Below are 13,771 nucleotides of genomic sequence, written 5' to 3' on the forward strand. Positions count from 1 at the left end.
CTCGAGTGATGACAATTAGGCTCGTTTGACTCTGGGAGGAAAGTAAATCATGTAGCTACAATTCTACTAAGAAGGCACATTCACATCAGCATAACTGACATGACTAATTGGCATGGATGTACATTACACACAAAATACAGAAATTAACAAGCTTAAGTTGAAGAGAATTCACGAGGCAGCCTGAAACTGACTGACATTTCTTGTTGGAGAAAATGACAGCTTGATGGTTTTGCTAATCCTGGATTGGAAACAGGCATATGCTGATCTTAGCCTGCGGTTATCTCAATACCTGTCAAGAAACCTGGTGTGTCATAAAACTGACAAGGGGGATCTGCTTTAATAAGTAACTGTTTCTCTGATACGAGTCAGCTGCCGATTAATTATTTTGCAGCCATGCAACATATACTTCAAAAGGAGAGATCCCTACATGTAAGTGGAGAAAAAAAAAAGATTTTCATTTGTTTTACTTTCTGTGTGTCTGAGGGAGCAAGTTTTGGGCTGCTCCAAAAATATCTGTGGAAAATATGTGTGGCACAGATGAAAACAACAATCTGACTCGAACTAGCAGCGTTAACAAAGCTTTGGATGAAGGAGGTAGACTGGAGATGAAAGGTTCAGCAGAAATGTAGCGGTCTCGGGAGACCGAGTGGTAGCCTGAGGGTGTATGGTGTAATACTGAGCCTGGCTGCATGCAGGCTGAACACAACCTGCTGTTCAGTTAACCTTTAGGGAAGTACTGTGCCCGACTTCACTGCTTTCTGGTGCTTCACAGCTTGAGCTTATGGGGGGTCTAAAGCGAGGGAGTTTAGATCAGAGCGTGCACACGCACCCACTGAGGAACTGATGCCAATCAAATAGAGATATGCATACGCACGCACGCACAGATGCACACAATTTTAGAAACCTTCATAAGTGTTGCACATAACGCCCCCCCCCCTCCACACACACACACCACCAATGATGAAACTGATTTCTAAGCCAGTCGCACACGCATGCATGCACACAAACACATCAAAGGTACCACAGGCTGTTTATCAAAGTACATTTTCCCAACCGTTTCCTTCCTATAAATCTTTCAATTTTTCCACTCAAAAAGTTTTTTTTTTCTCTTTTTCTTGCACGTCTTTTTGGTTTCCACATACATGGTTCTTACATTTGCATGATGGAATACTGGTACCTCGAGCAGCACAGAGATGCTCTGTTCCTCCCCACATCATGCTCTAAAACTGGCTGCTCTGCATACAGCGAGACAGCTGTGCAGCCTGAACTCTGGATGCCACACTGTGCCTATTGTGAGTGGCAAGCAAGAAGGCACTGGGTCTTATACAGTTGAGATGCAATGCAGCTCTGTGGTTATTAGAGAGAACAATGGGACTCTCAGTGCAAAGTGTGTATGACTCAGTCAGATTGCCAACTACAGACAGAGGCGATGGGCAGGCACGGGCCAGGCACAATGCCTACACAAACACACAAGCATACACACACACACACAGAGGCAAACATAAATACACAAACATGCAGACCTGTTGTGCAGTTGGCCGTGTAAACGCACAGAAGCTCCAGAACCGCCTCCATAGTTGCGTCGTCCAATAGGAGCCAAGGCCAAAGGGCATTGAGCGCCTGTGTTAGGTGAGCATCTGTGGCAACCACCTACAAACGCAAACAGATTTTACAGACACGCGCATGATTTATACAACAGCTCCAACAAAGATGACAGTAATCAACTTAAAATGCCTCAATATTTTCCTAAGCGTGCAGGAAACGCACACAAGGCGGAGACTGATGGCAGGGTAAACACTGCAGTGGAGCCTTCATGGCTTTTTAGTCTGAGCTAACCGACAGTGACTGAAAGGCCACTTAGAAAATGAAAACCAGCTAAAAAGCCTCATAAGTAATGACATTATAGGGTGCGAGAAGCTAAACTTGCTGAGATGTTAGCACTCCACACTGTATATAAATGCCACTTGTTTTGCACATATTCAACTCTGTATATTTTATATATTTTATTATTATTATTATTATTATTTTATTTTATTACTATTTAATTTGTAAAAATGTGTATATACATACACACACACACACACACACACACACACACACACACACACACACACACACACACACACACACACACACACGTAGGAAAATATTTAGTATACACATCCAGAAATGCATACACTATTATATATTGTACATATATTTATTAGTTTCAGGTTGGCCATTCTTGTATTTTGCTCGTTTGTGTTGTTGTGTTTGCACATCTCTGTTGCTTGTGGGGCTCGCACACAAGAATTTCACTCCCATGTGCTGTGCCAGTGTGCCTGCACATGTGATGTGACAATAAAAAGTGATTTGATTTGATTTGAGCCGTGTGCATTTAGGCAAATTTCATTCACAGAACAGCGCCGGTACTCTGGGGTTGCATTAAAAACCAATTAGCAGTGGGGAATTAAAAGGTAGGCACAGAGGCTTACTTTGCATTCATCATTGCAATAAAGAGCACTCCGCAGGATCTCCACAGTCAGCTTGACTTCCTTCAAATAGCCCTCTTCCTGATAATATGGGAAAACAAAAATAATAAAGTCCAATAGGCTTCATTTTCCAAATTTAAAAACACTCTTTACCGCAGTCATTAAAAGCTTATAAGAACAGTAAGCAGACTTTCTGCTGACAAGTACAACCCATATTCATAACATTTACCCAAAAACTCATTCGTGTTCAATTCAGTTTGTTATTCTATCCAAAGGGAAAAGAAATGCTGAGATTGGAAATTTCCAGCCAGTCTGTGCTCACCTTTTTGCGGTGGGAAGCCTTGCTGGGCCGGACTGACTCCAAGTGGAGCTGGGTATGAGTTTGCTTCAGCTGCTCCACACAGGTGTCAATTAAACCAGCTAGAACACAAGACAATCCGAGGTTCACACTCGGTTAAACTATCACCAAGATACCACGTTTCTACTGTTATTCAAGCACTTTTTAACACAATCACAAAAATCGCTCAAAAACAGGTTTGCTTCAAAGATGAACTTTTAGGGACACGGTTTAAAAAGATAGATGAACATAAAGAAACCAGAGTAAATGACAGGTGATAATCTAACTCCAGCCTGACGTTTGGGGGATTACCTTTAACTGCATAGTTTTGAGCTGTGGGGCTGCAGGCTAGCAGTGTCATCAGAGCTCTAGCTGTAAGCTTCTTTAAAGGGTCCTGAGTGGTCCTCTTCTCAAAGCTCTGGCAGCAGAAGTTGAAGCAGGACAGTGATTGCGCCGCACAGTAACACACTTTCAAATTCAAACTTTTTTACATAACATTGACCAAAAGCATGTAACTCGATTTTTTGTTCCAAAATAATTCCTAGTGAACACAAAGCTAGCTAACAACACAGCTGATTACTTTAGAGACCATCAACCCATCATACCTGTAATAAGAGCTCACACAGCTCGCTGGCTGAGGGACTATTCAGGACATCTGAGAGAGATCTGACATACTTTGAGTTAGAGGTTGTGACCTCTTGACTGCGGCTCTTTGTTTCCTCTGTGAAAACTGTACAGAGAAACTGCAGAGCCACCGTGTGAAGGAGAGGCTGCGCAAACCTCTCATTTACGCACACCGATAACGTTCCTGTAGACACACGGGGAAAATGAGAGTAAAAAACTGCAACCCTGTGATAGCTAAATATTTGTTCATGAATGAGGTAGTAGGTGCGAGAAGTAAGCACACTAATTATCTGAATGGCACCAAGATATCGTGAACATGTAAACTCAAAACTACACGCACAAAGGCTCAGCATTATTTCACTGGACTCATCAGACTTCCCTGCTGCGCCATTAATCACACAAGAAGACAAGTAGGGGTAGTATGAGGACAGGATGCAATTATCGTATCGTAGCATCTGTTCAGGAAAGTTAATACAAATAGTAATGATGCAAAAAGCATGTTAAAAAGACAGAATTGATTTTTTTCTGCATCAGATTTAAGGCTGCACAATTACACCTAAAATGCTAATCCTGATTATTTAGTCAGTTACTGCAATCAACATAATTACACCTAATCACGATTATCAGTCTTTTATGATGTAAGACCGCATTTCATCAAGCAAGAGCTTGTGTCTTAAACCTCAGTGGGCTGTTTAAATCAAATGGAATACATAATTTCACAATAGTATATAATTGTGCAATATGAGAAGTGATCAATATTACAATATAAAATTCTGTAGTCCAAATTGCAGTTATTACATTACTCTACCCCCCTAGTTTTGCTCGCATACTGAGCCAAGCAACCTGCGTACCTGCAAACGCTCGCCAGTGTCTCCCCAGCGCAGCACAGACAGATGGGTGCGCTGCTGAGCCGTCCCTCTTCACCAGAGTAGCCAGGAGCATAAACACGTCTACCCAGCACATACAAACCACGTCCCGGGTACCTGCGTCTGAGGAGGGAAAGGGTGAGTCACAAATTTTCTGACACAAGACAGCCACAAAGAGACACACAGAGTGCACTAAAGGGCATGCTGCAAGAAGAGTGGGACCAATGTCCAAAAAGGACTTGATTTTGAAGAACTGTTTAGGTTTTTTGGGGGGGAGGGGGGAGTCACCAATGATGGCATACATACAAATTTTGGAAAACAGTCTAAATCATTGTTTCCTTTAAATATAATATGATTTTCTAACCTAAACCATTAGTATCCAGCATGAGCACAGCCACCAGAGAAGACAACAGCTTCTTCAGGAAGTCCATCTGTCCAATCGGCTCCTCGCTCACTGTGACATATGACTGCAGGAGTTTTGAAAAGCTGGACAGGAACTGAAGTATGGTGACAAACTAGAAAGGAAAAATAATGCAGATATTTATTGAACAGTTAAAATTAAAAAAAAAAAAATCATATGATTAAAAACATGTCCAAAACAATGGTATGTTTTGAATATGAGCTTGTTTAGTATTCCACCCACACTGAAATCTGGAGATGCTCTTAGATAACCTCGTGCTGCACTCAAATGCACTGTTTTGCTTTGTTTTTTCAAACCAGCCCACAGTTTTTTGTGGTAAGATATAATAATAATAGAAATGTTAAAAACGTTGGAAAAATTTCTTTAGATGCATCTAACGCAGTAATCCTCACCTGGCGTTTGATGTCCTCTCTCTCTCCTGGAAGGATGTTTGGCGTCTTCAGCTCAGTCAGACACTTTTCAACGGAGCCAAGAGCCACCAGACTGAAGAAGAAAATAAACATGATGGAGAAAGTGTGTGCTTGCAAGGAACCAGCTAGAGGGGGATTAAGGCTACAATTAACGCAAATTCTGTAGTCAAATATGCACACTTTTATTTAAATGGTGAAAAAAAACGGTGCAGGAATGCAAGGTGTAGTTTTTGTATCTGTATTTTATGGTTTTTGTGTTTACAAGGACAAAAACTTTCTGCTTTTGTTTTTTTTTACAAGTCTTTCCCTTAAATGATTATTTGCTTAAAAGCGCAAACACTTAAATCAATGCTTGCTTAAGATGATAATACATCAAGGGTGGTTGAGCTGGTGTTCATGTGGACTCAGCATGTGACCTCTTACCTGGCCAGAGCTTGAAGGAGCTGGTTATGTCGGATGGCAGTGAGGGTGAAGTCTGGCAGGATGGCCAGCAGGTTGGTCAGCAGGCCGCAGTGGGCCGTCAGGAGGTCAGGCGTTACCTTGACAACGGGTTCCACGGCCAAGGGCTCGCCCTGTCGGGAGTCCTGCGAGGTAATAGAGTTGCTGGTGTCTGTGTCGCTCTGGCCTGCGAGACACATCAATAGAGGGCTAACAGACACACTTCCTGAAAAAGGGTTCACATATTGTAAATCACGTCTCTGGCTACCAACCACTGACCACATAATTAAAAGCAGTAAACCAAAGAAAAGCTGCACTACTTTCTCAGCTGTGTATTTAGGATGCTCACATAAACACAAAACTTGGTTTAGTTTAAGACAATCAGTAGCCATATTGAGAGCCGCTGTTTCAGAAGGGAAAAAATAAAAGGTTTATGCAGTACTAAGAAGTAAACACACAGTTTTACTGAGGCTGTTATCCACAGACATTTCTCATTTCAGTACCTTGAGCCATCAGTCTGCTGACAGGGGTATCTTGTGTCATACTCAGTGGGGAGGGAGCCTTTGGGGAGTGTGGCCTTGAATCTCTTATCTATAATGGACAACATTAAGATGTGAGGATCCATTTAACTTTAATGCAGCGGTTCATTTATTGGTATGCATATTGCTGCGCTGACCACAGTGCTAGAGGTGGAGAGAGAGCTGGAGGGTCTGCTGGAGTTGACTGTGGGTGCTGGTGGGTTGCGTCCCGAAAGCCACAGAGAATTCTCAGAATCTACACAAGCATATAAACAAAACAACAGATACAGATTACAGCAGTGTTATAAGAAAATGTAGGGGGAAAAAGGGAAGAAAATCAATAATGAAAGTCAGTGTGGATGTGTACTGCTGGAACAAATCCACATTATCAGGCTTGAAGAGAGTAATTAAGGAAAATCAAAAGAATTAGCTTACCCGATGAGGCGCTCTCCTGAAGTCTTGGGCCACAGTGCGAGCCAACACGAGGCTGGATGTAGAAAGTGTACCTGCCACAGTAACAACTGGAGGCAGAGAGACCCACATGCTGGAAATACTGACAGTGATAGAGCAGAGCCTGCAGTGCTGGAAGACCCACCAAAGACACCCCAGACACTTCATCGCGAACACACGGGTGCTGGACGATGAGAGGGCGACAGGAGAATAGATGTTTCAGTATTTAATGCAAACATTATATTTTTATGATGCAATTATGATTCCCATTGAAATTTACAAATTAAAAACAAAGAAATCAAAGAGAGTTGAAGAAAAGGACAAAGTGTAGAGGCTGAGGGCATTCGTTAAGTTGCGCCACTGATGTAAGACATTTCATTCATTTTACAAATGTCACTTCATAGCTACAGGATGACATTTTGTGTCCTAGTTTTATTTTGTTTTTGGATCTTTCTTTTCTTTTCATATAGCCCCTGCACAGCTAGGCAGCAAGTGTAACCGTTTCTGCTTTCTTTTCTTTGCACTTGGCCTGCTTTGTACTTTGCAATGTTGTGTGCATCAGATTTAGTAAACAACAAGCTTTGCTTTTATAAGATAAGAACACACGATACCTTCTTCTTTTTTTTTTTTTTTCAATTTCTGACTTACAGCTCCCTTGATGAGTAATGGCATGCTGAATTAGTTTGATGTTTTGACAGATTTAAATGTGATTTTTGGGGGGGTTTAGTGCTGGAAGCCTGCACCCTCAGTACAGCTTCAGTTCTAGCAACACCCCTGAACCCTGCAGGGCTTAACTAGAGAGGAGAGGATGGTTTGGAATGGAAAGGAGGGACAGAGAGGGGATATAAAGAGAGAAAAACCAAATGAGAGAGAAAGTGAAAACAGTTCATGGTCTATAAAAGCATTTTAACTGGCTGGCAGATCTGCCGACCTGCCAGTGGGAGTCCTTGGCCTCCTCTGCGTTGGCAGGCATAGGCATCACCAGCAAGTTCTGCAGGATAAATGCAGCCTAGACACACAAACAATTAAAAAAAAAAAAAAAAAAAAAAAGGACACACACACACACACACACACACACACACACACACACACACACACACACACTGAGTCAACTTAAACTAAATCAGCAACAGTGCCATCTGCCTTTATTTGGCTGGTAATACATTCAAGTCCAGACTCATTTTCTGACCACTCATTAGGTGAAAATGAAATTTGCTTTCCTTCCACTGAGACATATATACTCTGCAACTCATAGTTTACCTATCACTAATCATCTCTGCATGTTCTATATATTCACCCAAGAGTCCTCAGGTTAAACCATTAGTGATAATAATCAATAACCCAGAATATTTCTGGCTTTAACAGTCAACACAGTTGCAGTTCAAACACTGTACCTCTCTGCGGACCATGCTGCTCTCCTGTTGATCCAAGAGGATGTTGAGCAATGTGCCCCACAGGCCTCCACTTATGTTCTGACAGCTGGCACACAGAGCCTGGCACCCGCTGGGCATCGAGGATAGAGCTGCACCCAAACTCAAACTGGCAAATCTCACCTGACATGAAAGAATAAACCCACGTTTGAAACGAGGAAGAGAGAACACTGAGATGAAGCTTTGTTAAAGAAAAAACAAAACAAAAACATGACATGTTAATGTTATGGTACACATCTAATGCAATAAATGTGAATTTGGTCATGGTGGTTTTTATTTTTACTATAATATCATACTGACATTTAAACTGAAAACATAGTCTTCTTTGTCAAGGGAGCCTCTTAGACTGACTTGTGTGGGAAGTCATTTTTGAGCAGTGCATTTGGTACGACTAGCTGTCATGTACTTCCTTTATGCCTGTGAGCTCTTGTGCAACTGTTACAGGGTTCTTCCCCCGCCCCAGAAGCCAAACATCTAAAGCTTTATTTTAAAAACAGACAGGGTTTACAAAAAATGAAGGTGAAAAATCAAATGTAAACTCAACTCCTTTACTCTCTTACAGCAAATTCATATATTGAAGTATAAACACTAAATAAACATAGCCCAAAAAGTAAGGACATTTGTGTTTGGTTGATTATTTCGTTGTTGTAACAGTGCTACTTGGCAATAAATTACATAGTTGTCCAATAAACAACACCAATTAAGAGTCAGTAACAGAATAAGCTGTTTGGAAAGTTTTTATTGGGCATAACGCTGCTGCTCAAACCACAAATGCATTTTCCGTACCATTTAAAGCGACATAAACACGCCTTCCAACAATATTAGGATTTATTTCCAACAAACAAATAATCAACCGAACACAGTAAACATAGTTTTCGTGTTATGTTTGCATATAAAAGTGGCGCTCATTACCTCTTGATCTCGGTCCACCCATAACGGGATCAACCATGCTAAACCCAGCTGAGAGGAACTGGCTTCCTCGGCAGCTGCTTCATTCCCCAAAGACCACTGTGGAATCATGTCCTAGTGCAGGAAAAAAAAAACACTTCGGTTTTACTCCAACGTCTTTTAATAATTTGCAGAAAAGTGTTCACTAACTATAAACACAGTAGGATCTCAATTCTAGAGCATGTTTTCTGCTGTATACTGCAGTATGTTGACACTTGCCTTGTCCTTGTTTTCAGACATCATCTCATGAGACAAGTGAAGCAAGCAGATGACTGCATTCTTGGTAACACCTTTCCCCATGAACGACAAGGAGTTGCCACCCCACTCAACGTAAAATGAGGATATCACCTGGGTAGATAACAGAATATATTGGAAATATTATATCCTTATGTGCCAATTAAGATTATGACACTATCTATCTATCTAAAAAGACATAGATACAGTGTAGAGGTCGTTCATATTTGGTATGTAGTTGTTATCCAATGCTACACCTACTTTCAGTGTGAACACCAAAGGCACAGTCAGTTGAGCAAACAGAGTAGTTGCTTCTGTGTTAATGCAAACTGTATGCTTGTCATGCAGCCCAATGCATCCAAATGAAAATTAAATACAGCTGAGACTAATTATTTTTGCTTTGGTGTGCCATCAGGATGCGTGGTTGCACATATGAGCAGATGAAGAGAGAGAGGAGCCCAAGGCTTGCTGAGATTTGGGCCTCTACTTTGCCAGGAGGAGGTGGGGGAGGAGTCAACGAGGTGATCTATAGCAGGTGAGAGGCGGGCGAAAAGGTTAAAAAGCCGACGATGAAAGAGGACGATATCGGAATCTGAGAGACCGAAGCTGCCATTACAAATCCTAACTGCAAAAGCAAATTAACCTTCAGTCTCCATTAAATGTTAATTTATGTCAATAAAAGCTGCCCCCCAAATAACAAACAAAAGGCTGTTCCCGTGTAAACAGAGCTGTCTGTTCCTTGGGGGTCTTCATTTCAAAGCAAAACTAAATGTGGACACCTCTGTGCTCTGGACTGCTGTGCAAGCTGGTCTACACTGAGTTACGCTATTGTTTTATGGACCGTAAAACAGCTGAACAGATGGAATAGGCAAGGTTGATTAATCTCATCAGCATCTTCACAGTGTGGCGTGTCTAATCAATGAATGTTTTTTACCTTTTGTTATTCATGTCCCGTAACCACATTTTTGCTTAATTTTAATTAATTCCACAGAAAGTACTCTGTTTGCCTTTTTCTTCATTTCTGTAGGCATTCTCGTATCTGATGAGAGGGGGAAAGCTTCGGCACTTGCCAATGCAGCGCACGAGCATATGCGCACACACTGTGCAGACAAAGAACTTGACACTCATGCCACATGCAAATACAAACTGATGGACAAACACATACCTCTAATAACCCACTGAGATACTTGGAGCAAAGGGAGCTGGGCTCCAGGTCAGGGCAGTGGGAGCTCCAGCCAGGCTGGGCAGTCACGCTGATCATGCCCTGCAGTGTCCTCTCCAGGCTGGGAAGGCCATAAAAACGCGGTGCATCAGACACCCGCAGGCTCTGAAGCAAACGGACGGCCAGCTGGCTCTTGAAGGGGCCGGCTAATGCCAAACATAGCCTGGACAGACAGGAAAGGAGAGAACGAGAAAGACAGAAGCGAGCAAATCAGACAGAAAAAGGCAAAAAAGGCAGAAAAAGAGCGATAAAGACTGAATTATTTATACCTAGCACTACAAAAAGGTATTTTGTGTAAAATATGGCTGAATGTTTTGGTAAGGCAAAAAATGCCTCAGCTGTAGTGGAGAAAAAGTATTTGATATGTTAGAAGCAGATAAATCTCAATGATACGCATCACGTTATAATGTAAAAAGGAAAAAAAACATCTAACCTGTCCAATGTAATTACAAAGTTGTGTTTTACTTAAAAGTTCAAATTATTTAATCTAAAAAAAAAAAAAAGAACCACTGGCTGTCATATGTGACTTCACCAAAGGAAGCCACAAGTGTGTCTGTGAAAACCTACCTGTCAGTGGTGTGTGATAGGCAGCGGAGTAAGGTTTTAAAGAAGTGGGTGAGCTCTCTCTGCAGTCTTTGGCTCACATGGTTCTTCACTTCTTGATGCTCCCCTGTGCTCTGAGTTGAGGTCTGGTTCTCCACACCAAGCAGCAAATTCAGCAGAGACACAGCATCCTGGAAGATACGGATACTGTTGAATTGTACGTAATTATTTTAAATTCACCCCCATAATTTGTGCATTCCTAGCTAGTAGTGTTGAGTGTATTTACTTTAGTTATAGAGGTTTTAAACTGAAGGGAGAAAAGAAAAACTGACTTATGGAGTATTATGGAGAGAAGGGCGAGAAGTGTATGCAAGCAACCACCTCCTTCTCTCCCTAAAAAACCTGCCTCTGCAATGCCAAACAGCAGAATTTCATACTGAGCAGTGCACACAGAGTGGGTAGTTAATCCAAGTCTATGAAGTGACAGATGTTCCTGAAACAGCTCAGTAATTACAGAAAAAGTCAGAGCAGCACTGCTCACCCCTGCCAGGCATTCAGTGTGAGTCTTCGTTAGCTGCCAGGGGAGGAATTATTGTTTACACACACATTAATGAGAAAGCCAAGGTGAAACTGATTAAATCCTAAAAGCAGCACTGAAAAAGTGAGATGATTTTTCTGTTAAGGTATAAAAAAAAAAAAAAAAAAAAACTATGAATGTGACTTTGTTTTAAGGAAATAAGGAAATAATCTCTGCCACAGGCCTGAGGTAGAAAGCTACGAAACCATTTTTAGTTATGAAAAAGTAATATGGTTGTGCGACGGTGTGTGTGTTTGTGTGTGAGTGATTTATCCATGCTTTGATTGCCTATTTATAGCTTTCTGCTTCTAACCAGATTACCAGCTAATGGAAACACATACACACATATTTTAATGGTACTAACAAGGTGAGCTATGGTGTGACACATAAATAAGATGAGTAAGGTATGTATGGATAAGATGGCCACTAGTTTAATGGGAAACTAGAGTGCTCAATGAATCCATAACTAAAATAATGTGTACACGCTGTGCCAAAAAACTAGGAACTAACTAAAGTAAAATGGCTGGACATTAGTAAGATAAGATAAGATACCTTTATTAGTCCCACAAGGGGAAATTTCATGTTAAGGCTGCCGACATACTGCACGCAATGGCGGTGCCATCTTACCCTCCGACCATACATACATTACACAAAAACATCACATGGGGAAGACAGGTCAGAGAGGTATAACAATGGCAAATGCACCACATGAGGAAAGATAAGGAGAAAAAAAAAACTCCCCCCAGACTGAGCTCCACTCTTAATACACCAGAGAAACACACAACAAGCTCAGGGATGGGTAAAGGATGAGAGACAGCCAATGTAGACAGTACATCCGGGCCTGCAGCCTATGCGCTGGTCTCCTTGATCCACCGTCAGCATCGGAAGGGAATAAGTGTCGAAGGCGTTTGGAGGAGGAGGGGGGGGGGGGGGGGGGGGGGGAGTGTACATCAGCATGTGCATATATGTCTGTATGTGTACGTGTGTGCGTGTCCAGAGTTCAGCTGAGACAGTGTCCTTCGCCCTGCCAGGCTAAGTAAACAGTAATCACTACAAACTCTGTAGCTGTCTGTGTTTGAACCATGCTAAACAGCATAGCTCCTGTTAAATGAAATGAAACTATAATGATTTTTTTTTTAAAGTGAGGTTTTTCTTTCACACATGTCATGATGTGTACCTGGTTGAGAAGTAGCTCCAGTATCCAGCGCAGGTCCTCGTCCTCTGAGTCGGCCGCAAATTCAGTGTGAATCTGCGTGAAGTAGGCATTCAAAAATGCAATGATGCCCACCAGCAACCTTTCATCCTCAACACAGGCTGGGCGCACCTGGAGAAACCTGCAGGGAGGAAGAGGAGGAGAAAGAGACAACATTAGAAGAAAAACCATGGTTGAGAAGGATAATAACATTGATTGAATAACACTGATCAGATCAGAGAAATAACTGACATATGTGAGTTTGTGTTTATGGAGACTTATTCCAAAATGTCTTCATTGTTACTGAAGTATTACATTTCATTCATCACTTTTTAGTACCTTGTTGCGTCCTCCTTTTGTCTTCAGACCTACTTTAATTCTCCTTCTTCGTGGCACAAATTTATCAAGGTGCTGGAACCATTCCTCAGAGATTTCGGTCCATACTGACATGCTACCATTACACAGCTACTGCAGATTTGTTGGCCTCACCAGCAATGACCCTCAGGTAGGCTGTGGTGTTTAAATTATGCTCAGCTGGTACTAAGTGATCCATAGTGTGCCAAGAAAAAAAGATATGCTTTACACTATTACACCACCAGCAACCTGAACACTTCAGCCATATCTCTGTGACTAAATGCACTGGATTACCATCATGTGATTGGCTGATTAGATATTTGCGTTCATAAGCAGATGAACACGTGTACCTAATAAAGTGGCAGATGAGTGTCTATGTCTCACTCAGTTTTGCTAAATACCCATTTCCAAAAAAACTGAGAACCTGTGTAAATATAAATAAACACAATGCTTCCAGCTTATTCAGATCCTAAATTAAGGGAGAATAGTTCAAAAAACATTTATACAATGTTGAAAAAATACATGTTTATTTTGAATTGGATGTCACCCACTCATTCGGCTAAGCTTATATCTGTGTTGCATCACCATTTCTTTCAACAACACTCTGTAGGTGTTTAGGAATTGAGGACACCAGTTGCTGTAGTTCTGAGAGCACAATGTTTTTCCATTTTTGCATTCTTAGGATTTGAGCAGACCAACATTTCAGGGCTTTCTTTGTCATATTTTCGGTTTCATA

The 13,771-nt window shown here is 41.6% G+C and overlaps 1 protein-coding gene across 3 annotated transcripts in view; it reads right to left on the bottom strand.

The window, feature by feature from the left end:
• Positions 1-13,771, bottom strand: part of rttn (rotatin) — a 36,093-nt gene that overhangs the window by 6,247 nt on the left and 16,075 nt on the right. For 2 of the 3 annotated variants that reach the window (XM_085287299.1, XM_085287298.1), the window contains exons 26-44: positions 12,667-12,823; positions 10,937-11,103; positions 10,313-10,532; positions 9,133-9,261; positions 8,878-8,988; positions 7,930-8,088; positions 7,467-7,544; positions 6,521-6,719; positions 6,244-6,341; positions 6,071-6,158; positions 5,553-5,754; positions 5,112-5,202; positions 4,663-4,813; positions 4,284-4,421; positions 3,414-3,616; positions 3,121-3,226; positions 2,794-2,891; positions 2,475-2,552; positions 1,524-1,650 (exon numbers count right to left, since the gene is read on the bottom strand). In XM_085287299.1, coding sequence (XP_085143425.1) covers positions 1,524-1,650; positions 2,475-2,552; positions 2,794-2,891; positions 3,121-3,226; positions 3,414-3,616; positions 4,284-4,421; positions 4,663-4,813; positions 5,112-5,202; positions 5,553-5,754; positions 6,071-6,158; positions 6,244-6,341; positions 6,521-6,719; positions 7,467-7,544; positions 7,930-8,088; positions 8,878-8,988; positions 9,133-9,261; positions 10,313-10,532; positions 10,937-11,103; positions 12,667-12,823 — 2,600 coding nt within the window. The other variant, XM_085287301.1, reaches the window with a different exon arrangement.

The sequence above is a fragment of the Mchenga conophoros genome, linkage group LG9, assembly GCF_057382185.1.
Source record: "Mchenga conophoros isolate Kocher_MC1m ecotype Shallow Benthic linkage group LG9, M_conophoros_male_GT1.1, whole genome shotgun sequence".
Classification (NCBI taxonomy): domain Eukaryota; kingdom Metazoa; phylum Chordata; class Actinopteri; order Cichliformes; family Cichlidae; genus Mchenga; species Mchenga conophoros.